This window comes from Helicoverpa zea, chromosome 29, assembly GCF_022581195.2.
Source record: "Helicoverpa zea isolate HzStark_Cry1AcR chromosome 29, ilHelZeax1.1, whole genome shotgun sequence".
NCBI lineage: Eukaryota > Metazoa > Arthropoda > Insecta > Lepidoptera > Noctuidae > Helicoverpa > Helicoverpa zea.
The window spans coordinates 1,229,752-1,252,946 of NC_061480.1; the positions used below are offsets into that span (position 1 = coordinate 1,229,752).

At 37.0% G+C, this 23,195-nt stretch overlaps 3 protein-coding genes and 1 long non-coding RNA gene across 7 annotated transcripts; 3 read left to right on the plus strand and 1 right to left on the minus strand.

Annotated features, from left to right (window-relative positions):
* Nucleotides 1-405: 405 nt before the first annotated feature.
* Nucleotides 406-18,298, plus strand: LOC124644050. The gene is made up of 3 exons (XM_047183239.1): nt 406-503; nt 17,292-17,416; nt 17,772-18,298. Coding segments are annotated over exons 1-3 (288 nt in total). The 5' UTR covers nt 406-502; the 3' UTR covers nt 17,934-18,298.
* LOC124644047 lies at nt 2,387-8,731 on the plus strand. Its single transcript, XM_047183234.1, has 2 exons — nt 2,387-2,491; nt 3,529-8,731. The coding sequence occupies exon 2, from the start codon at nt 3,606-3,608 to the stop codon at nt 8,343-8,345; it is 4,740 nt and encodes a 1,579-aa protein (XP_047039190.1). The 5' UTR covers nt 2,387-2,491; nt 3,529-3,605; the 3' UTR covers nt 8,346-8,731.
* LOC124644048 (zinc finger protein 177-like) lies at nt 8,713-22,506 on the minus strand. Of its 4 annotated transcripts, none has more exons than XM_047183238.1 (4): nt 22,291-22,506; nt 21,161-21,258; nt 19,491-19,779; nt 8,713-8,973 (listed from the first exon to the last, which is right to left on the minus strand). In XM_047183238.1, exons 2-4 carry the CDS (start codon nt 21,253-21,255, stop codon nt 8,812-8,814), a joined length of 546 nt encoding a protein of 181 aa, XP_047039194.1. In that variant the 5' UTR covers nt 21,256-21,258; nt 22,291-22,506; the 3' UTR covers nt 8,713-8,811. The 4 variants fall into 4 exon arrangements, with proteins under 4 accessions (XP_047039194.1, XP_047039193.1, XP_047039192.1 ...); XM_047183237.1 differs by lacking the exon at nt 22,291-22,506 and adding an exon at nt 21,665-21,722; XM_047183236.1 differs by lacking the exon at nt 8,713-8,973 and having other exon boundaries at nt 19,077-19,779.
* LOC124644051 lies at nt 9,461-11,911 on the plus strand. The gene is made up of 2 exons (XR_006985999.1): nt 9,461-10,066; nt 11,442-11,911. It is a non-coding gene; the product is annotated as an uncharacterized LOC124644051 (long non-coding RNA).
* Nucleotides 22,507-23,195: the final 689 nt, after the last annotated feature.

The following is a 23,195-nucleotide window of genomic DNA, read 5'->3' on the forward strand; positions in this document are numbered from 1 at the left end:
GGTTATAGGGAAGGCGACGCTTTCCGAAACATATCAATTTTTAAATCGATTTGAATCGAACCACAAACCAATTGAAATCTAAAACATCAGTTTCTAAGAAATTATTTATAAATTTTGCTTTTGCTGTGTCAGTAAAATCAATTTTATTTAAAGTAAGGCAAATAAAATACATATAACTAAACTAGCGATTAACGCAGCCGCTACCACCTTGAACTAAGAACTTAGTCCTATAGAACACACTGAACGGCCCGATTATGTGTCTTACAAAAAATCAGCAGCCTAATAGCATGGTTTATGAAAAAACAGTAAAATCAAATGCCGATTTTATTTCGAGTATCGATCCAATACTACCGATTTATCGATTCTGTTGTCTCGAAAATATCGATGTTTTTATTATTCGAACGAACTCAGATAGCCATCCCTAGGTAGTTGCTTGTTGTTCACGCGTATGAAGAGTTCACATCATTACATTATTTAAGTGTAAATTATTGTGATTAAAAGCAGTGAGTACAAATACCCATTATTTATAAGTTACAAAAGTATTTGCAGGTACCAATGCAACTTTTCTAAGTTTGTATGTAATTTCTAAGTAGGTAGGTATATCTTAAACACCATTGACTGTGTTTCGGATGGCACCCGCCCCGGCTGTTATTGAACATCCTTGGCAGTCGTTAAGGGTAGTCAGAAGCCAGTAAGTCTGACACCAGTCTAACCAAGGGGTATCGGGTTGCCCGGGTAACTGGGTTGAGGAGGTCAGATAGGCAGTCGCTTCTTGTAAAGCACTGGTACTCAGCTGTATCCGGTTAGACTGGAAGCCGACCCCAACATGATTGGGAAAAGGCTCGGAGGATGAGTAATTTTATTTATTTTGTTATTTTGTACGTATTTATAGTAACTTAAGATAAATATTATAGCATTGTATTTATCTTATTTATAAGTTAATAAGTATTTTTTATATTTTTGTACTGTATTTTTTATGGGTCTTAGTTGCCTGAAATAAAGGATTAAAAAATATTGGCCTTACTACAAAAACTTAAACATCTGTTTTACACTTGTCTAAAAAAATTGTGGCTGCAAAATGAACCATATGTCAACGTCATAATCGGAATTTTTTTAGACAAGTCTTAAACTGACGTTTAAAAGTTTTTGTGGTAAGACGGTATATGTTTATGTTTCCTTTTTTATTTGTAAAAATGTAGATTTAATTAGTAACATAATGTCTTATGTTAATATCTGCGTAAATAATTATCCGAAATAAAAAAAAATAATTTTTGAGTTAACCCTGTTTAGATCTAGGTATGCTACTTACATATTTCGCATTATCATTAGCTGTCTCATTCTACCGTACATATAATATACATCTCTTTCTCTCTCACGCCGTTATCTGCAAACCAAGCAAATATCATACAAAACATAGACAGTATGCTGTCTCATTCGTTCCTAACTAAAGTTGGTAGGTGTGACAAGGAAGCATAAAGCGTATCGATGAATCATTTTAAAGGAAATTATAAAAATAGCCTGGTTATAGGGATGGCGACGCTTTCCGAAACATATCAATTTTTAAATCGATTTGAATCGAACCACAAACCAATCGAAATCTAAAACATCAGTTTCTAAGAAATTATTTATAAATTTTGCTTTTGCTGTGTAAGTATACTTTAATAATATATAATAATTAGGTATTATATATATTATTTTTATATCTTATAAATTGAAATCAATTTTATTTAAAGTAAGGCAAATATAATATGGGTATACAGGGTGTGTCGTTCACAATCACATTAAATCCTACCGGATGTACTTTATGATATTCTATGGCGAATTGTAAAAAAAATAACCTAATCCATTCAGTGGTTTAGCCACAGGAGTCATTTTTCGTTTTTATAATTTACAACATCATGTGTAAAGCAGAGATAAAGTTAGGAGTGTTTTAAACAGTTGACAGCTGTCAGTTTTCAAGGGAGAATTTCAGTTGTTTGTAATGACTGACTTTTATATGGTGTTCTAATTTTCGCACATTTTTATTCTATTTACTTTGTTTGAAAAATTCATTTTTTTATTTTTACGTATTTTTATTTTTTCTTTCTGGTAATCGACATATATTAACAAGTATGTTAACGCATTTCATTTAATGTGATTATGAACGACACACCCGATATAATTAAACTAACGATTAACGCAGCTCTCTAGCACCTTGAACTTAGAACTTAGTCCTATAGAACACACTGAACGGCCCGATTATGTGTCTTACAAAAAATCAGCAGCCTAATAGGTAGTATGGTTTATGCCAAAACAGTAAAATCAAACGCCGATATTAATGAGTATCGATCCAGTACTACCTATTTATCGATTTTTTTGTCTCGAAAATATCGATGTTTTTATTATTCGAACGAACTCGGATAGCCATCCCTAGGTAGTTGCTTGTTGTTCACGCGTATGAAGAGTTCACATCATTACATTATTTAAGTGTAAATTATTGTGATTATAAGCAGTGAGTACAAATACCCATTATTTATAAGTAACAACAGTATTTGCAAGTACCAATGCAACTTTTCTAAGTTTGTATGTAATTTCTAAGTATATCTTAAACACCATTGACTGTGTTTCGGATGGCACGTTAAACTGTAGGTCCCGGCTGTTATTGAACATCCTTGGCAGTCGTTAAGGGTAGTCAGAAGCCAGTAAGTCTGGCGCTAGTCTAACCAAGGGTATCGGGTTGCCCGGGTTACTGGGTTGAGGGGGTCAGATAGGGCAGTCGCTCCTTGTAAAGCACTGGTACTCAGCCTGATCCGGTTAGACTGGAAGCCGACCCCAACATAGTTGGAAAAAAGGCTCGGAGGATGAGTAGTAGGATGAGTTGCACCATTTAACTATACTTTAACTGAACTATTTTCAGTTGTCAAATCGGCGATGTGACTAGGTATTCGCCACTGGGAGACTGCCCCTTAAGTATGTTCAGTATTTTTGTTAGTACGTTTATCTTTAATGATAGGTGCCTTATCTGTACTCAATAATTATATCTCCAGGTAAGTATTCTTGATTTGTTTATATTCAGCGTTATCTTTAACAATTTAACAATAACCAATAACATCTACAAACAGGGTGTGTCGTACCTGTAAAACCCTAATTTACCACATCCAAGACCCCAAGTCGAAAACTGACCTTCAATGGTAATTTACAGACGAACCGTTCTTCCTAGGTTCGATTTTAGCCTTACTTATAGCCATTTTAAAAGATAAAAACCACGAACGTCCGGCGGCGAACTATTTATCTAATCGCTCATACAATAAATAAATGAATGAGCGGTAAAAACCGCTCATTCATTTATTACACTGCTCAATTATTTTTAGAATTGACATCGTTTGATAAAATAACCGACCGAATAGATTTTTTTATACAGTCTACTCATGTCTTACTATTGTATTAAATAACCAACTGTCATTAATTTAAATGGCTGATCAATGTGTTTTTCAACTGATCGTAAATAATATCTCGAATACTGAAACAAAATTGTTCCCTTTTTTTCAGGTATCGGAAGCAACACGTCATGGAATGACAAACAGCTGTCAACACAACATCAGAACGTCACACGATAAAGTAACAAAATGGCGGCATCTGAGGAAGATTACAAATATTTGAAACGAACAGGAACTGCAGGGGTACGCGGTCACTTGTATGAGACTAAACTACTTAGCCTGATATACTTCAGATTATTGCACGACGATGATATCGAAGAGTTCTACCTAGGCACAAACGTAGACAAGCTAGGCTCATTCGATGACATATGTTTTAGAGCTAAAATAAAAGGCTGTGCTCAGCCACTCGCAGTTTTCATTCAAGCCAAACACAAAGACAACAACTCGGTTTTAACATTAAACAGTGGAGCTGAAATGGAAAAGCATTTCCAAAGTTTCTTGGAAATAAGAAAAAAACTCCAACCTGGAAGTAAGGATAAGCTTTTCGAAGCGACAACCGATAAAACACAATGCCTGTGTATTATTTACACAACGGCAAATGGTGATAAATCCTCTACAGTGTATGAAGGTGCGAATGCTGAAAAACTGAATGATTTGATAGCAACGGCTGCTGGAGCCACCAAACCGGCCCATCATAGGCGCGATATAGATCGTTTATGTACAACATATTTGGAATACCAAATGCGCGCATTCGCTCGTAAAATGGCAAAGTGCACCCACGGTGAGATGAAAGATTACCAGGAGCTGTCGACTGACGACCACGTTCTGCAGTACCACGTCATTATAGCCAAGATTTTTTTTAACATTTCCGACGAGCAGATTAACGGTTTTCGCACCGCGAATTTTAAAGAGGATTTCTTAGACGAAAAGGGAGAACGTTTTTTGTTGACACATTTTCAAGAAGAACTGTTTACTGAGATAATCAAAAGGCAAAAATCTGCCGCAACATGCGCGGGACTTGATGACTGCACCTTCGTTGTCGATGACAAAGATAAAGTCAAGGATGAAGACATTGCAGCGATGTACCACCACATCGCGAGTAGTATTATTTATAAAACAAAAAGATTCGAATTCATTCACGCAACATCTTCGGAAAAGCACAATTTAATACTGAACAAAATCAACTCGACACTACACAACAGAAATATAGCATTGAAAACAGCTCTTTTGAAATATTTGCCGCCAAATGAATTCGAATTTAAAGTACCGGCGTGGTTCGGCAATAAAGACTTAACATTGCAAGGTGATGACAAGAAACAAGAAAAAAAACTGAATGATTTAACATCCAAAATCGTCGGGTTATTAAGGAAATCATGCGGTGACCGCGATCCTGTCGCCACTTTAGCCGAATTATTTCAAACGCTGGAAAAAGATTCTTCCTTACCGCTTCTGGCCGACTTTCTCGTACTCGACAGTCTACCAGGACTTGTCGTGAGCGCCACAATAGATGAGTCTATGGGTAAAGGATTTCTTCAACTCAGTGGCGGCATAGCATCAGCTGTTGGAAATTTACTAGTTCAACATCCTCTTAGCGATAAGCTCACCTTCACAACTGAATACGATTCATTAGGTCCACTTGCTAAAAGATTATACGACAAATTACAAGCCGAACTCAAAAATCTGACATTATACGCATTTTACGTAGATGTAAAACATGCATTTCCGAAACTTTCAATGATTCACGATTGTCCTACTTCTTACTCTTCTTACTTTAAAACATATCCTGATTTTTTTTTCAATAGCTTATTATTTTACACTTCACAACTCGATGAAAAAAAAGTAGAAGAAACATTAATTTACGAGATAAGTCAGCATTTACCTGATGACGTGCACAATGAAGAGATTACATCCAACGCCATATATCTCAAGTATCATGATAACATCCAGAAGTGGTGGATGTCCAAAGGCGGGACGTATCTGTCGAAGACTGGGACTTTATACAAAGATGCTGTAGAGCATACCACAGGCCTTCCCCTGACGAGCGTCATGAACATGATGGAGACATTGAAAAACAAACATTATGACTTTAACGAGAACGCTATTCGTTCTATTACACTGGCACAGCAGCCAGCTCAAACTATTATATTAACGGACAGCACCTCACTGACCATTGCTAAGCTCGCAAAACAACTCAATTATAAAAACTTCATAGTATTGGATTTGAAATACATCCTGAATCTAGTAGCAAAAGATGACAAAGCGTTACGTGAAGAACTAACAAATTTGAAAGAGTCCATAACAATAATAATGGATTTAAGTTATTTACTGCAGAAGAAAAACTGTTTGCGCTCACAGAGGAAATTCCAGGAACTTGTGAAATCCATTCAGAGACACAAAAACGTAATAGTCGCAGACCAAGAATCTATCTACTTAGTTGAGAAATATTTCCCAAATTCAAATAATGTGGTGAAGGATACAACAAATAATCTAATTGACATGAGTGAGGAATCTCGAACACATGTATTGGAGAACACACAAGTGATGTTCCTCGGTAATGAAGTAACTCTATCTCAAGTAATAGATAACAAGTCAATTGCATACGTAGTAGGAAGTGTGATTAATAAGCTAATGCTGGGCGATTTACAAACACTTACAATAGGAAAGTCGGTACACAACTCAAATTACAAAAAAGAAATGTACCTGGACCGGACACTGGAGGATGTGGAAATACAAGATCGGAATGAAGAAATTGAATCTTCTATTGATCAAAAACCTTCGATAACTGCATCTTCTACTGATCAAAAACCATCGATAATTGCATCTTCTACTGATCAAAAACCATCGATAATTGCATCTTCTACTGATCAACAACATTCGATAACTGCAAGTTCTTCTGATGGAAAATATTCAATGATTGAATATTCTAGTGATCAAAAACGGTTGATCAGAAGAAGACGGGACTTATTTTTTGGTACTCCGTCTCAACCGAGTAAAAAAGGTATGATTCGGATTCGGACGCGCAAATATATCGACAACAAGCTCAAAGTACTAGTTGGTGATGCTGGAATAGGGAAATCCACTTTCCTGACTCACTTGTCACATGAAGCAACGAAAGAACAGCAGGATTCATGGGTACTGAGGATAAATTTAATACAACATTGTCAGCAATTCTCTGAGTGGCAGGATAGCAAAAAGAGGATCGATATTTTAGAGAGTCTCAAATTCTTGTGCCAAGTAGCTCTCAGCAAGAATCATAACAACCATGAAGAAAGCGGTCAAGTGAAAATAGCACTTGAACAATGTGACGGATTGTTTCATCTAAAAGATTGCTCAGCTGATGACTGGACAGTTTTCGAACTGAACATGTTTCTGCATTATTATAATACAAAACGAGTGCTAATCCTTCTAGATGGCTTTGACGAAATATGTCCAATGTATGAAACTGAAGTGACTGCATTCATAAACACACTACTTAGTGAAGACTGGCAGCCTCGCGGCCATAAAATGTGGATCACGAGCAGAACTGTTGGCAATTTAGATTCATCCATAGGCCTGACAACAGGCATGGTTTATAAACTAAAACCACTAAGTGGCCATGATCAGGACGACTATCTTATAAGTTATTGGGATGAAAAGGGTCTGTTAAAGGATCTTAACGATCAGCAGTTTCGAAACATCCATGACTTCGTTCGCAGTGATGATGTGTATATATTGGTCAAGAAAGTCGATAGCCATGATGGCCCAAGAAAGGAAATAGTTTTTCTCTCTGTTTATTTAAGCTTGGTCCGCTATTTAGCTTCAAGACTCGACAAACCAAAATTTCGACATTTCGAATTACACGAAGTTGTAATTGAAAGTCTCAAGGTACTCGCCAAATCTATGTCGAAAATGAAGATCGACAATTTCATCTCTGTTCCCTTACACTTGAACATGATAGCGGATTACTTGTTCAATAAAATACGAGAGACTGACAAAATACCAAATACCTGGGATTTAAACATGAACCTTTTTGACATATACGAAGGTTTCTTAAAAACCAAACTGAAAATACGAGTTCAAGAGAAAAACAAAAATGATCTGTTCACCCCCGATAACAAAGCTGATTTCGAAGAAAAGTATGCGAAGTATATGGAAACACATAAAAAGTTGGGCGCATACGCAGTGTTCAGTAAAACTAATACTCTTCAAGTGATCTTCATGCAACAGAATGAAGATCAGTTGAAGAGTATTGTGGAAATGGTTAAAGACCTGAAGCAGGACTTTTTGAAAACAGGAGTTATAACGAACGTAGTCAACAATGTACCAGTGTTCATACACGCGACGTTTGCAGATTATTTTGCCGTCGAATATATTTGTGATCTATTCAAAACTGACTTAGATCGGCCTTTCATATGGAATTTTATATTAAATGTGATGTTTTTCAGTGGCAATGTAGGAGTCCTCACATTATTCGATGCTAAAATGAAAACGAACGAAGAACTAGTTGCCCTTTTCAAAGTTGACAACGAAGTCGTATGTGATATATTGTTGAATCAAAATGTAAATGGAGATATCAGGTCTTCGATAGCTGAAGCAGTAAAGCACAACCTGCGTGCCATAGGAGTGTTCTTGTGTTCTGCAGTTGCAGACAATCTTACCGATACTAGGCTGATGGATTTCATAAAAATCGTTAAAGATACAAACATTATAATAACGGCCATTAAAATGGAATTTGAAGAAGTAATTGTAGAAATTGTAAATCTTGTGAAAGTGATGGATTCGTCGAAATTAGTTGAATTGTTTGAAAAGTTTGATTTTATTGAAAACATTGAGAACATAACTACTGACGAACTGATACAATTGTTACACAAGCATGTGTGGAATCGCATGGAAATAGAATACGATTGGAGTTTCGTTCGTGAGTTTCTTGGTCAAATACAATTTATATAGGCAGTGGAAACTAAACATCAGGTTAGACTGGAAGCCGACCCCAACATAGTTGGGAAAAAGGCTCGGAGGATGATGATGATGCTTATGTATAAGCCACACTTGTAACTATGTATGTAAGAAAATCTTGGAATCTTAATTTGACCCACTTCCCGGTCTTCGATTAAGATAAAATTTTGCACACGCCCTGAGTTCTGATGACAATACAGGATAAGCGTTTTTTTTAGTTCTTTCTGTATCTCTTTTCTATTCTAACTCTCCCATAACGGGCCTGCTGGAAGAAATTTCTTGTGAGATAAGCTGTGCCCTTGTACAATTTTTTTCTATTATTTATTTTTGTCTTTGTTTAATAAAAATAAATAAAGGTATATTAACATTTACAAACGAATTTATTTAACAGCATACAAATTGACATAACTTTGGTTTGGTATATTATGAAAACAAATTAAAAATTGTTTCACTAAAAGCATCAGTTCAGACGGTTTCCAAGCGTATCCTCTTGCGAATAGCGTTGGTTTTCGCTTGACACGGCGCTGGACATCCACGGTTCTGGTACTGGGATGTTCGCCACCACGTACATGGCTACTGCTGGGGCTTTCTCCTCCTTCGTATCTCGAGGAGCAGAGAGGATCTAGAAATAGAGACAATACGATAATAATAAATAGGCCGATTCCAGCCAAGGCGGCTGTTCTCATGTAAAGAGATCAGCAGGACATATTATAGTGCACAAGCATTTGCGTAGACACAGATGCACTCACTATTCCTTCACTCTCATAGCGCGATGGGTCGAAAATTATTTATTTATTTATTCCTTTATTTCAGGCAACTATATGGCCCACAAAAATACTAATACCACAGATTATATAATAGTTACTACCTACTAATACATATATAGGTTATATCAATACTAATACATCCCTACAGTTACCGGCACGGATATTGGGCTCTCGGCGGAAGAGTGGGGATCGCTTTGCGCACCCGTACGCATAAGGCAATAAGGTAGTAAATCGCTTCTGCGTAGGTGAAGGTCAGGGCCCAATATCCGTGCCGATAACTGTACTATTCCCTACTATATTAATATTATAAATGCGAAAGTAACTCTGTCTGTCTGTCTGTTACGCTTTCACGTCTAAACCACTGAACTGATTTTAATAACATATACAATAATGGTACAGAGATAGAGTTGACCTTGAGAAAGAACATAGAATCATTTTAATCACGGAATTTTGAAGAATTCTCTAGAAAAGTGTATAGACTATCACTACTGCTACTGAAATTATTGGACACGACCGGAGAGAGATCTCAAGCAAGACCGACATATACGTGCTCCCCGATGCACGGGTGAATCAATCTTTTGCTGTGCCCGATTTTACCTACCAAATATTTACCACCTAAGCCTACATTGTGGAATACAATAAAGTATTGAGTATTAATAACCAACTTACAGACTACGAGCTGCTCTGGGAAAGTTGATAAAACCCACGAAGCAAACCGAACCCGAGGCCTCGAGCACAGCAGTCGTGGTAGCGACCACTACATATAAGTACCTTGTTGAGCTCTGGCCCCCTCTTCCTCCGCAGGTAGTTGAAGCAGCAAGCTCGGAAGCGTCTCGTCCCGCATGCGGGGGCGCACTCCCGCCCGCAAGAGTCGCAACCAGCCCACGCACAACTCACTACAACAAATATACAAAGAAAACGTTGCAGATTACTCGAAAATGCCTTGCGGTCTGCTTGGCTCGTCCTGGCTTGATCCCAGATCATCTGCGTAGACTTTTCCCAACTATGTTGGGGTCGGCTTCCAGTCTAACCGGATACATCTCAGTACCAATGTGCCACATACAGCGACTGCCTATCTGAACTCCTCAACCCAGTTACCCGAGCAAACCTATTGTTAAGACTGGTTGTCAAAAAGCTTCTGACTGTCCGTAACGACCGCCAACGATGTTCAAACTACAGACGGGACCCATAAGTTGACGTGCCTCCCGAAACACAGTGGAACTAGTTATGACATAGATGGCCACTCATCCAACTTTTTCGACTCCTACTTAGCCACGAGGTCCTCTCAAGTTATTCGAAACTTACCACAAAATATAACACAGATTACAGCTGTGATTTTCAACATTTTTGTTCTATATTTTCAGCTTACTGAAAGGGTTTTCTACGGTTATCAAACTTAGAATGTCTGAAGGCAGTAGTTACTCTCTTATATATGAATTTGTTTGTTTGTTCAGCAAAGCGTAGGCGAAGCTTTTTAGCGCAAAGTTTGTATGTCTGTGTGTTGGTGTTAACGTATATTTTTATCTAAATAAAATGAAATTTGCGTCATGCAAATGCATGTAGATGGATAGAAATTATGGTAAAATTGCAAATACCCACAAATACAATTTTTTTGAGTCTTTTTTTAGGAACAAAAAAGGAGGAAAACAAAAAATAAACAACCTCGTCATCATCTTTTTTATCGTCTAACTTTTACCTCCTCTCACACGGACAAGGATTGAGCGTTAATCACCACGCTTGCTCAATGCGGGTTACTGATTTCAGACTTCCAGGTTTCCTGGTGATGTTTTTCATCGCCCTTATCGGTCATTGGTGTCCAAAATAATAATAACATTAAAAATATTATTGGTCCACTCTCAGCGCGATGGGATGACATTCCGACACCACCGGAGAGAGATCAGGCGCAGGACCGACATTTACGTGCTCTCCGATAGGCGGTTTATCAATCACCAACTTCCAGGCTCCGGGCTGATTTGTGAAAGTCTTCTTAAACCCACAAAGCGATTTCGCCCCCGTCCCGGTAATCGAACCCAAGACCTCGTGACCGATAGTCCCATTTTGCAACCATTAGACCAAGAGGTAGCCGTTACGGGTAGTCAGAAGCCAGTAAGTCTAACCAAGGGGTATCGGGTTACCCGGGTAATTGGGTTGAGGAGGTCAGATAGGCAGTCGCTTCTTGTAAAGCTCAGCTACATCCGGTTAGACTGGAAGCCGACCCCAACATAGTTGGGAAAAAGGCTCGGAGGATGATGAGACGAAGAGGCAGTCAACGCCTAACATACCTACATTAAAAAAGCACCGTATATCCTCCTCTTTTTTGTAGTCGGTTAAAAGGGCGCCAAGATGAAGCTTTAAAAGGCAGACAAATGTTGTTATTGATATTGTCAATACAAATAAGTAGGAACAAATAAAATGGCTGAAAGCATTATCAAGTCGCCTGCTCAAATAGCTCGGTAAACTTTTAAGAGTACCCGCACGCTACAGACTAAAAAGTCGGCCGACCCAATGGTTGTCTATTTTTTTTTAACACGCTTATATTAGCTTCTCTTGTATCTATGTATGTAGGAAAATCTTGGAATCTTAATTTGACCCACTTCCCGGTCTCCGATTAGGGTGAAATTTTGTAACGCTCGGATTTGTGATGATAATACATGAATAGCTAAAAAACTTCATTATAAATCCAATATGGTGGCCTCCCCAAAATGGCGGACTGATATCAAATGAAAGGGTACTGTTGTCAGGAATACGAAAAATGGTATAAAATAAAAATAATAATTAAAAAAAAAAAAAAAACGTGCTTTTAAAAAATTACAAAATTATTCGGATGAAAGAAAGCGTGCAGCGTTTACAATCCACACTTCCTAATTATTTCTTAATTTTTTAAAAGCGTGTTTTTTATTTAAAGAAATCTTGAGAGTTTTCATTCGGTCTGATACTGGCTTGATTCCGCCTAGTTAATAATGTGACAATTGGATAACAATTTAATTTCAATAGCAGTTTTAAACTTATCGGGCATTCTGCTACTAATATAAGACCGATCGTATTCCAATGACATTCGATAGGTTTGCGATTGGCCTGCCATTTGGTCTACAGGGTAGTCTGCTCTACAATAATATTGCAATCTAATCTTTTGCAGACATGTTATTGAATCACAGAAAATAATAAAAACGTTTATTTAATAGAGAAAAAATACCGGAATGCCACATACGCTTCAATCGTGATTGGATATAAATAGAATAGAATATTCTTTATTGTACACTAATAACAAACAAACAGAAGGACATAACAAACAAGTAGTAAACGAGTACAATAGGCGGTCTTATCACTAAATGTGATCTCTTCCAGACAACCTTTGGATGGAGTCGATCTGTAAAGAAATACATTACGGGTAGTATACTTAGCGTACAAAAAATATTATTTTATTATTTATATCAAAGAAATCAAATAAACAATACATACACATATATAAAGAAAGTAATACAAAACAAAAAATAGAAATACATAAGAAGGAGAAGCAGCATTACAGAGCTAGGTAATGATTCTTCACCATACTCTTGAAGACAGCAAGAGACTGTGCGCGCCTGATAGTCACCGGCAGTGCATTCCACAGACGAGTTGCCTGAACAACAAACGATTTGTCATAAAAAGACGTGGAATGCACCGGCATCTTCAGTTTTAAGTTCTCTGATGACCTTAGAGACCGTGAGTGGGTGTCACATACGAACTCAAAGCGTTCTTTAAGATAAGAAGGTGTTGTAGGGTGGAAGAGAATACAATAGAGCAAAGAAAGTATATGAGCATTCCGACGAAGTCGTATAGGAAGCCACTTGAGTTTAGTGCGAAATTCTGAAACATGATCATACTTGCGCAAACCAAATATGAATCTTATACAAACATTTTGAAGTCGCTCAAGTTTATCTAGTTGGTCCACTCTGAGGTCAAGATAGCTGGCATCGGCATAGTCAAGGATAGGAAGTAAGAGAGATTGTGCAAGCGCAATTTTCGTGGCAGTGGGTAGAAAGTTCCGCAGCCGTCTCAGTGATCCTGCAGAAGCAAATAACCGCCTACTGGTTTCCTGCATCTGTGAATCCCAAGACATACTGCAGTCCATGTATATCCCCAAGTTCTTAACCTTCTTACTGAAGGGTATTTGGACGCCATCAAAAATGACTTGCGGGAGACGAAACCAGTCAATTCTTGACACCATCCGTGAACTACCGATAACAATGAGCTGGGTTTTTAATGGATTTACGCTTAGTCCATAACTCCTACTCCACTGAGCTATTTCATTAAGATCTTTATTTACTGTCTCAATAGCTTCTGTTAATTGATCTAGTGGAACCTGTGAATAAATCTGAAGATCATCTGCATAAAGGTGATAGGAAGAAAGTAGTTTATAAGAAATTGAATTAATGAATATAGCGAAGAGTAATGGGGACAGCACGCCACCCTGCGGCACACCAGCAGTCGTTTCACACCATGAAGAATATTTATCTTCAATACGAATACGTTGCCGGCGCCCGTACAGGTAACTATGAAACCAATCAATGACCGTTGGAGATATGTTAAGAGAGCGAAGAATGGCAAGCAAAATATCAAAGTCAACGGTATTAAACGCATTGCTGAAATCCAGCAGTGCAAGAACCGTTAACTTTCCACCTTCCATGCCCAGTCTGATGTCATCCGTAATATTTACCAAGGCTGTTACAGTACTATGACCAGGACGGAAACCGGATTGAAAAGGATTGAGAAGTCTATTCTTGGATAGGAATGAGCTTAGCTGGTTATGAATGAGACGTTCTAGGACTTTGGAAAGGAATGGTAATATGGAAATAGGGCGATATTCGGAGAAGGATGTGGGATTACATTTCTTTGGGAGAGGAATAATTTGGGCCTCTTTCCAAGCTTCTGGAAAGACACCGCTGTAAATGGAAAAGTTTAGGATGTGACATATGACAGGGAGGATTTCATCAAGGATTGGGAGGATCATTTTACGGCTGACACAGTCACTTCCGACTGCATCGGAGGTTATGGATGTAATGCTCTTCTTAACATCACAAGCAGCAAATTGATTAAAGACGAAAGATGAATAATCAGGGGATGGAATGTTAGAAAGATGGTTTAAAGTATTTAACTTTGTTGTTATGTCAAAGTTAGACGACGATGAGAAATGTTGATTTAATAAGTTGATGTTAATATCTTGAGAAATATTTTCACTACGAGACTTTCCAATCCCCATTGATCTAAGAAATCGCCAGACTTTGGCTGGATCTTCGTTCTCAACCGACGTATGAAAGTGTTGGCGCTGTGCATTCCTACACACCTTGTTGCAGTGATTTCGTATGTTGACGTATTTTTCCCAGTTTGTAGTGTTAGTGCGAGCCTTGTACCTAGACTTAGCTGCTGCCTTTTTAGCCATTATCAACTTTAAATCTTTAGTAAGCCATGGCGATGGCAGATGCCTAACTCTAACAGTTCGAATGGGAGCGTGGACGTCGTAAAGCGCAATTAAATGTTGCGAAAACAATTCAACTTTTTCATCCACAGACTCCGAAGTAAAAAGTGTTCCCCAGTCAATGTTAGCAGCATCCTCACGGAGATTCTCAAGATCCATGCCACCAAAATTACGCTGCAGAAGGACTCTTGACTTTGCCTTCGGAGGACGAATTTTATAAGAAAGGAAGATGAGATCGTGATAAGAGAAGGCATCAGCCGAAAAGAAATCGTATGTCGCTTAAGTAAAATTAGGAGAATCGGGCCCCAGGGGCTCAATTGTGCATTGTGCAGATTCATATTCGACTGAGATCCAATCACGACTCAATTACGATTGAAGCGTATGTGGCATTCCGCTATTTTTTCTTTGAAATACCTAAACGTTTTTATCGTTTTTTGTCCTTCAATAATGAATAATTTTTTTCTGCAAATGATTCCTACCGATTGCAATATGATCGTAGAGCAAACCACCGTTTAGACCATAATCACCAAAATAGCAGACCAATCGCAAACCAATCGAATGTCGTTGGAATACGATTGGTCTTACATTAGTAGCAGAATGCCCGATATGGTTAAAACTGCTATTACGATAATATTGCGATTCAATTTCTATTCAATTTTGACATTATTAAGGAAATCGGGCCCCTGATCTTTGTAATGTGCGTACTACCATTCATCTTCATACGGATTAACGAGCCCAAACAAACTATCGGCCGACTAAAAGTTTTCAGTGTGCGTTTACTTAAAGACAAGTATAAATACGTCTCTACTTTTACACAGAGCAACATTCGAAGTTCACCTCCAGTTCAGTCCGTTTTAAGCAGAAAATATAATTTAAGTTTTATAGAACAAAATGTTTAAAATAACTGTCATTTTGTCACTTATGTTTATTGGTAAGTTTGACTCTAAAATATTTAAATTAAACTGCTTTCACGGATTTTCTCCTAGTTATATCGAGTGTGTCGTTCACAATCACATTAAATGAAATGCGTTTACCTATAAACTGGTTAATATATGTTGATTAACACAAAGAAAAAAGAAAAATACGTAAAAATAAAAAAAAAGAATTTTTCAAACAAAGTAAATAGAATAAAAATGTGCGAAAATTAGAACAACATATAAAAGTAGGCCATTACAAACAACTGAAATTCTCCCCTGAAAACTGACAGCTGTCAACTGATCAAAACATACGATACTCCTAACTTTATCTCTGCTTTACACATGATGTTGTAAATTATAAAGACGAAAAATGACTCCTGTGGTTAAACCACTGAATGGATTACGTTATTTTTTTTACAATTCGCCATAGAATATCATAAATTATTTGTGATAGGATTTAATGTGATTATGAACGACACACCCTGTATTTATACAAGGTGTTGATTTGCATTCGTGCAATATTTCAGGAGGTTGACATAAAATACGTAAATAATCGTTTGGAATTACAGTAGACGGGAAATAGCTAATATGCGCTGCTTTTTTTGTCATTTTAATGTCATAGTATTTCAGAAGTAACCCAATTTCATGAATGATCGTTGCGTATGCTTTGTTTATGCGTTTGTGTGAGGGTGTAGCGCGGCAGTAGCACGCTTTAAGGCCAGTAACACACGCGCCGAGTTTAAATACGGCTAGTTGACATAGAAGGATTTTCGAAAAAAAAAATACGTACCAGTTTTTTTGTTGATTTGGGTTGAGAATCATTAGCATAATTACGTCCTTGAATATTGCACAAATACAAATCAACATCTTGTATTATTTAATCCCGGCGTTCCGAATCCTTTTTACAGCATGGTCACGGGCAGACTAGGTTTGGACATCTTGGTATTATAGTTACAAACAGCTACCCTACACTTTAACTTAAAAAATACTAGCGACCCGACCCGGCTTCGCACGAGATAACAGTATTTCCCCGCTGTTTAATTAATGGATGTTATTTTAAAAATGAACCTTCCTCTTAAAACACTCTTATATTAAAAAAACCGGCCAAGTGCGAATCGGACTCGCGCACGAATTGTTCCGTACCATTATTTATAATACGGACAAAAATAACACGTTTGTTGTATTGGAGCCCCCCAAAATATTTATTTTATTCTGGTTTTCAGTATTTGTTGTTATAGTGGCAACAAAAATACATTATTTGTGAAAATTTCAGCTCTCTATCACGGTTCATGAGATACAGCCTGGTGACAGAAGGACGGACGGACAGAGGAGCGAAAACAATAGGGTCCCGTTTTACCCTTTGGGTACGGAACCCTAAAAAAACGCATCAAAATCTGTTGCTTGGTTTTAAAGATTTAAGCATAGGTACCTACATAGGGATATAGAGACACAGAAAGCGACTTTGTTTCATGCTATGTAATGATTACCTAATATAACTGCAATAAAATCCGATAAAAGTACTATTATTTAAATGTCTAATATTCGCGTAAGTGTCCGAAATTACCCGGGGCTCCAGGATTGTTCGCGCGTGTTACCGCAGCCCTGGTACATACGTTTTGGCGGCTGTCTCTTGTATATTTCTGATGTTCGAAAAGTGCTGTTTTGCAGCCAAGTTTGAATTAACGAATTTTGATTTTGCTGCTAACCCACAGCGGGTTGATGATTTCCCATCAAAAAGGAGTGTCAGAATTTAATAGAATATGTATATAAATAGTTAGAAAAACGTCTTGATTTGTTGTAGTGAGTAGTGCGTGGGCTGGTTGCGACTCTTGCGGGCAGGAGTGCGCCCCCGCGTGCGGGACGAGACGCTTCCGAGCTTGCTGCTTCAACTACCTGCGGAGGAAGAGGGGGCCAGAGCTCAACAAGGTACTTATATGTAGTGGTCGCTACCACGACTGCTGCGCTCGAGGCTTCGGGTTCGGTTTGCTTCGTGGGTTTTATAAACTTTCACAAAGCAACCCGTAGTCTGGAAGTTGGTGATTGATTCACCCGTCCATCGGAGAGCACGTAAATGTCGGTCCTGCGCCTGATCTCTATCTGGTGGAGTCGGATTACTGTCTCATCGGGTTGTGAGAGTGAAGGAACAGTGAATGCACCAGCGTCCAAGCAAATACTCGTGCACTATAATATGTCCTGCGCAGCTGGCTGATCTCCTTATATGAGAACAGCCGCCGTGGCTGAAATCGGCCTATTATTATTATTGTATTGTCTCTATTTCTAGGTTCTCTCTGCTCCTCGAGATACGAAGGAGGAGAAAGCCCCAGCAGTAGCCATGTACATGGTGGCGAACATCCCAGTACCAGAACCGTGGATGCCCAGCGCCGTGTCAAGCGAAAACCAACGCTATTCGCTGGAAGACATGCTTGAAAATCGAGTGGATTAACTTTTAGCACTGTCGTTGGGCCCTATAATTTTGAGTAGGCACTTAATAAAAGTTTTTCATTTGTTTAAAAAGTCCTATCAAGATTGTTTATCTAATCAGTCTTACCAAGGGGTATTGGGTTGCCTGGGTTACTGGGTTGAGAAGGTCAGATAGGGCAGTCGCTGCTTGTAAAGCACTGGTACTCAGCTGCATCCGGTTAGACTGGAAGCCGACTCCAACATAGTTGGGAAAAGGCTCGGGTTATGATGATCAAGATTGTTAAGTGCCCTCTCAAATTAAGAAAAAGTTACTATTTAAAACTATTTAAAAATACGTCTGTGAATAAAATTGGTTTTAAAATGTGCAAAGTACAGAAAAATAAATTTTTACATACAAATAAAGATATCTAAAAATCATTTAATGATTTTTATTTCTTTTTTTTTCTATACTTACTTCTACATAATAGAGAAATAAAAGATCTTCGAAAAATCGAGTAGGTACCAAAGAAAAAAATTACATGCGAATTGAGAGCCTCCTTTTTGAGAAGTCGGTTAAAAGTAAATATTTATTACTTAGAGAAAATAAATGTCTCTCATATGAAGCCATTATGAAATGCGGTCATATTATATATAGTATATATTTTTTTTTTGAAAAAACATTCTCTTTTACACAATAGATTAATCGACCATAGGAATAAATATGGTATATAAACAAATATAGAAAATAACATAGAAAAATAAAACACTATTTTATGGAATGTTTTCATTAATTATTTTTATTTATAAAAACACACTCGACTTACAATTACGAAGATTGTACAGTAGACCGCACATCAGTGGTAACTGTCATGCACCTTAACTCAATAGTAATAAGTACGATATTCCTATAAAACTGTTACCACTGACCTGAAGTTGACTGTACGGATGAATTTGGAACCACAATAAGCCAAATCGGTGCAGCCATTCTCGAGTTTTAGTGAGACAAATGAAAATAAATTTTATTTTTAGGGTTCCGTACCCAAAGGGTAAAACGGGACCCTATTGTTTTAGATGCTTTGTCCGTCCGTCCGTCTGTCACCAGGCCGTATCTCATGAACCGTGATAGTAAGAGAGTTGAAATTTTCACAGATGATGTATTTCTGTTGCCGCTATAACAACAAATACTGAAAACTAGAATAAAATAAATATTGGGGCTCCCATACAACAAACGTTATTTTTTTGCTAAGTTTTGCTCTGGTACGGAACCCTTCGTGCGAGAGTCCGACTCGCACTTGGCCGGTTTTTATACATAAGATTTCCTACAACCAGTCGTAACCACCTTAAAATAAATGTAACTTACATAAAAATTAAATTAAAATTACTTAATGTTCATTTAATCGATATCATGACCAATCATATCAATTTCATTTTTTACTTTTTTCGTTTTCTCATGCCTTTTTGAATGTAGCATCAATTTGCTTCTTGTAATAAAACCTTTTTTACAAATTTCACACACATGAGCTCTATCACCAATATGCATTTTAACATGCATGACAAGGTTATTCTTCTGTGTAAAACTTTTTGAACAAATTTCACATACATGAGGCTTGATTCCGAGGTGGATTTTCTCATGACGGTCTAAGTCTGCCTTTCTGTAGAACGATGCACCGCATTCAGAACAATTGAAGTTCTTTATTCCTTCATGAGATAGCTGGTGGATGCTGAGATGGCCTAGCTGTGTGTAGGTCTTTCCACATATTGGACACATATAAGGACGTTCACCGGTGTGAGTTCTGATGTGTTTTTTCAATTCGTAGCGGGTTGCAAACGTTTTTGAGCAATGTTCACAATTTGATCTCTCTTTTGGCACAGAGCGTTTTCTTATTCGTCTGAAAAATAGAATTAAAAGTTGGTGAGTAAATGTAGAATGGTATCTTTCTAAGCGTGAATCAGAATCGAATATAAAGCGTTCATTATATAAACGAAATTTTGTGAGTATACAGTATACAGGAATGAATTTTAAACAGAGCACAAAAAACAACTGGTGGTCCAGAATCATTAACAGAACATTGCATCATCAGTAAAAAAAATGTTTTGATTCTTTTGTCCGCCCTAAAATCAGCAAAATATGGATACTAACTATTCTTAAGCGCTTGGAGCAGCGCTCGCGTCAGTAAACCGGTTTCGCGTTGCCGCCGTGCCTACTATGACGACTGTGACCGTACAATTGGTTACAAAATAAACATCTTTCGATATCAATAAGTTGGCTTTTTTGTACTAAAACACGACAAAATAAAAATATATGTATCTATATAACTTATCCAAACTAATATTATAAATGCGAAAGTAACTCTGTCTGTCTGTCTGTCTGTCTGTCTGTCTTTTCTTCACGCCTAAACTACTGAACCGATTTGTGTGAAATTTGGTACAGACATAGTTTGAAACTTGAGAAAGGACATAGGATAGTTTTTATTACAAAAAAAAATTAAAATAAAATTATTCCGGACATATAGCGCCATCTATTGGTCAAATCAAAAATCTGCTGGTAGTCACTATTCCACGCGAACGAAGTTGCGGGCAAAAGCTAGTTTAACTATAAGTTGTCAATTTTGCGCACTGGATAAAATTCGTTCCTGTATGTGTATGTATGTTTGCCACCTCTACACACATAAACATCTGAACTTGCTTTTAATAAAACTCAGCAGTAATATAGCTTGTACGTCGGTATAATATACAATATACTTTTTATCCTAGTGCAGTAAGTTGTCTTAGTTTAAAATAGTAGCCCACTTGTCAAGAAAGCTAGGTACGTGTGCAAAGCGGATCAAATTGCTGGTGAAAGCTAGTTTTAATTTTGTTCAAATGATTCAATTAAGCATGCTTATTGGCCACGGTCTGGGTGATACAATATGTATATATGTAGCTATATGTAGTTTATCAGTTGTGTTAGCACCCATAACACAAGTTAATTAATAACTTAGAATAGGGCTAACCGACCGTGTGTGAAAGATGATTTAGTAGGTATATATTCATTATTTAAGTATTGTTTATGTAGGTATAATATACAATATACAGCTGTTTTCTTAATTTCTGTTTCCCTTGCTTTTTACACACTGTCTACATCTCTTTTATTCTCTTTTTTCTTTCGCAAGTATGCTGGAAGATTTCTTTAGAAATAAGCATTACCTTTGTAAATTCTTTCTTTCCTGTCATCTTTCTTTATTGTGTGTGTGTACAAAAATTTGTAAATAAATACAATAAATGTCTTACTTCTTCTTCTTGGGTTGGTCGGTATCTTCCTCATCAGAAATCTCAATAACTTCACATTTTATCACTATTTCCTCCACTTCTCCTGTCTCCATCATATCCTGAAACATTAGGACAACCACTGGTTACTACCCATCATTCTGCCGAGCCTTTTCCCAACTATGTTAGGGTCGGCTTCCAGTCTAACCGGATGCAGCTGAGTACCAGTGCTTTACAAGGAGCGACTGCCCTATCTGACCTCCTAATACCAGTTAATGGGGCAACCTTATACTCAGCAAGAGTAGTTGTCAAACTTTTTAAGAACTTTTATTAGATTGCTAAAATAATGTCTTCGCCAAATTGTGGCAAGACCTGTTCTTGAGTCAGCACAAGACATGATGATAATCCAATGCAACTTTTCTAAGTTCATATGTACTTTTTAAGTATATCTTAGACACCAATGGCTGATAAAAAGGTGAAGGAAAACATCTTGAGGAAACCTGGACTATAAATTCTGAAATCACCAACCAGCATTGAGCAAGCGTGGTGATTAATGCTCAATCCTTCTCCGTGTGAGAGGAGGCCGCAGCCCAGCAGTGGAATGATAAAAAGGTTGTAACAGTGTGATGATAATTATAATACTGTCAGGAGGGTTATAATACTGGAATATAACTTTTAAGTATTTTTCTGGATTTCTTTATTTTATATTGAGCCATCTTCACTTGTATACTTCCTAATATAATAAAGAGGATTTTTAAAATAGTTCGTTTGTTATTAATGGCTCAGAAACTACAGAATCGGTTTGAAAAAAATGTATCTCTGAGTAACATAGGCATACAATACAAGTATGTCGGGACGTGAGTGAAACCGCGGGAAAACAGATAGTAAGAAAAAAAATCATCGAACTTTCTTAGTGGCCAGACACGGATAATGTTTGAGAAATGAGGTATAATTTATCATAAGACTCTTTATTTGTATCTATTCTCATTAATTGTTTGACAAGCATCGTACACATTTGAAATTATTATTATAGAAAAAAGACCGACCCACTGACCAATATATTTTGTATGTGTCGGATAGTCTTTAAATATAGTTTAAAGAAAGCCTAAAGAAATGTTTTGAAATTTAAAAATAAAACAATGATTGATGTTTACCTTGTATTTATGTACTAAATTTTCGTCAATTTGATTACTCAATTTCTAATTTGATTTAGCCTTTATAACATCTTAATATAAACAGATCGTCTAACCCAGTTTTTTATTTGCTTTTATTAACTTAAATGCGTATTTAACATTCTATATTATTTTAAAATTAAATGATTTCCGAAAGGAAACATTGATTTATTTTATTTGTGTCAGAAAAACTCGTTTTTTAATAACGACGAGGATGCAAGATGGGTTGCTCGATGGGTGTGAAAAGGTGCGCATGATATAGAAAAATGCTCCAAATTAAAAATGAATGGAACGTTTTAAAAAAAGTGTGACATTGACAGCTCGCATACCCAGCTGTTTTTTATTGGGTTACCACTTTCAGTTCGTTGAAGCTACTATAAAGTCGGATGTTATTTTTTTATTGAATGACAATTCGGGATGTTTGATAAACAATCGTAAACTATCGCATTTTTTTATACTTCTTCTGAACTGTAACTTTTTTTAATAATATCAAAAGTACTAGTTATTTATTTTTGATATTCAGAAGTATCGAGCATATTCACAATAAAACCTTACAAATTGATAGTATTTTATCACAGTATGTAACCATAATCAAAAAGCTACCATGGAACTTACATTTTACCTACTTGCAACATTCGACCCAACGTTTAATTATTGCTAAATAATTTCTAATCTGCTTAATGTTGCGAGAAAAACAATAAAAAACAATAATTGTTGTAAAATAGTCCCGAAACACCAACTTTACAACTTCATTTATTAATGGCATTTTGAACACTGTCGAAAAAAATATTTACAAAAAATTTCGATGCAGCTGTCAATAAAACTACTCATACTTAAATATATGTCAATGACTTAAATAGATATATTTTTTAAGATTTTAAATTGCA

Bases quoted from the DNA above. Each gene is read 5' to 3' on its own strand.
- LOC124644050 (XM_047183239.1), top strand. The intron at 17,417-17,771 runs GTACTTATATGT...CTCTATTTCTAG, and splicing joins GGGGGCCAGAGCTCAACAAG to GTTCTCTCTGCTCCTCGAGA.
- LOC124644047 (XM_047183234.1), top strand. From the start codon at position 3,606: ATGGCGGCATCTGAGGAAGATTACAAATATTTGAAACGAACAGGAACT.
- LOC124644048 (XM_047183235.1), bottom strand. The intron at 19,780-21,160 runs GTAAGACATTTA...TCTATTTTTCAG, and splicing joins GACCAACCCAAGAAGAAGAA to ACGAATAAGAAAACGCTCTG.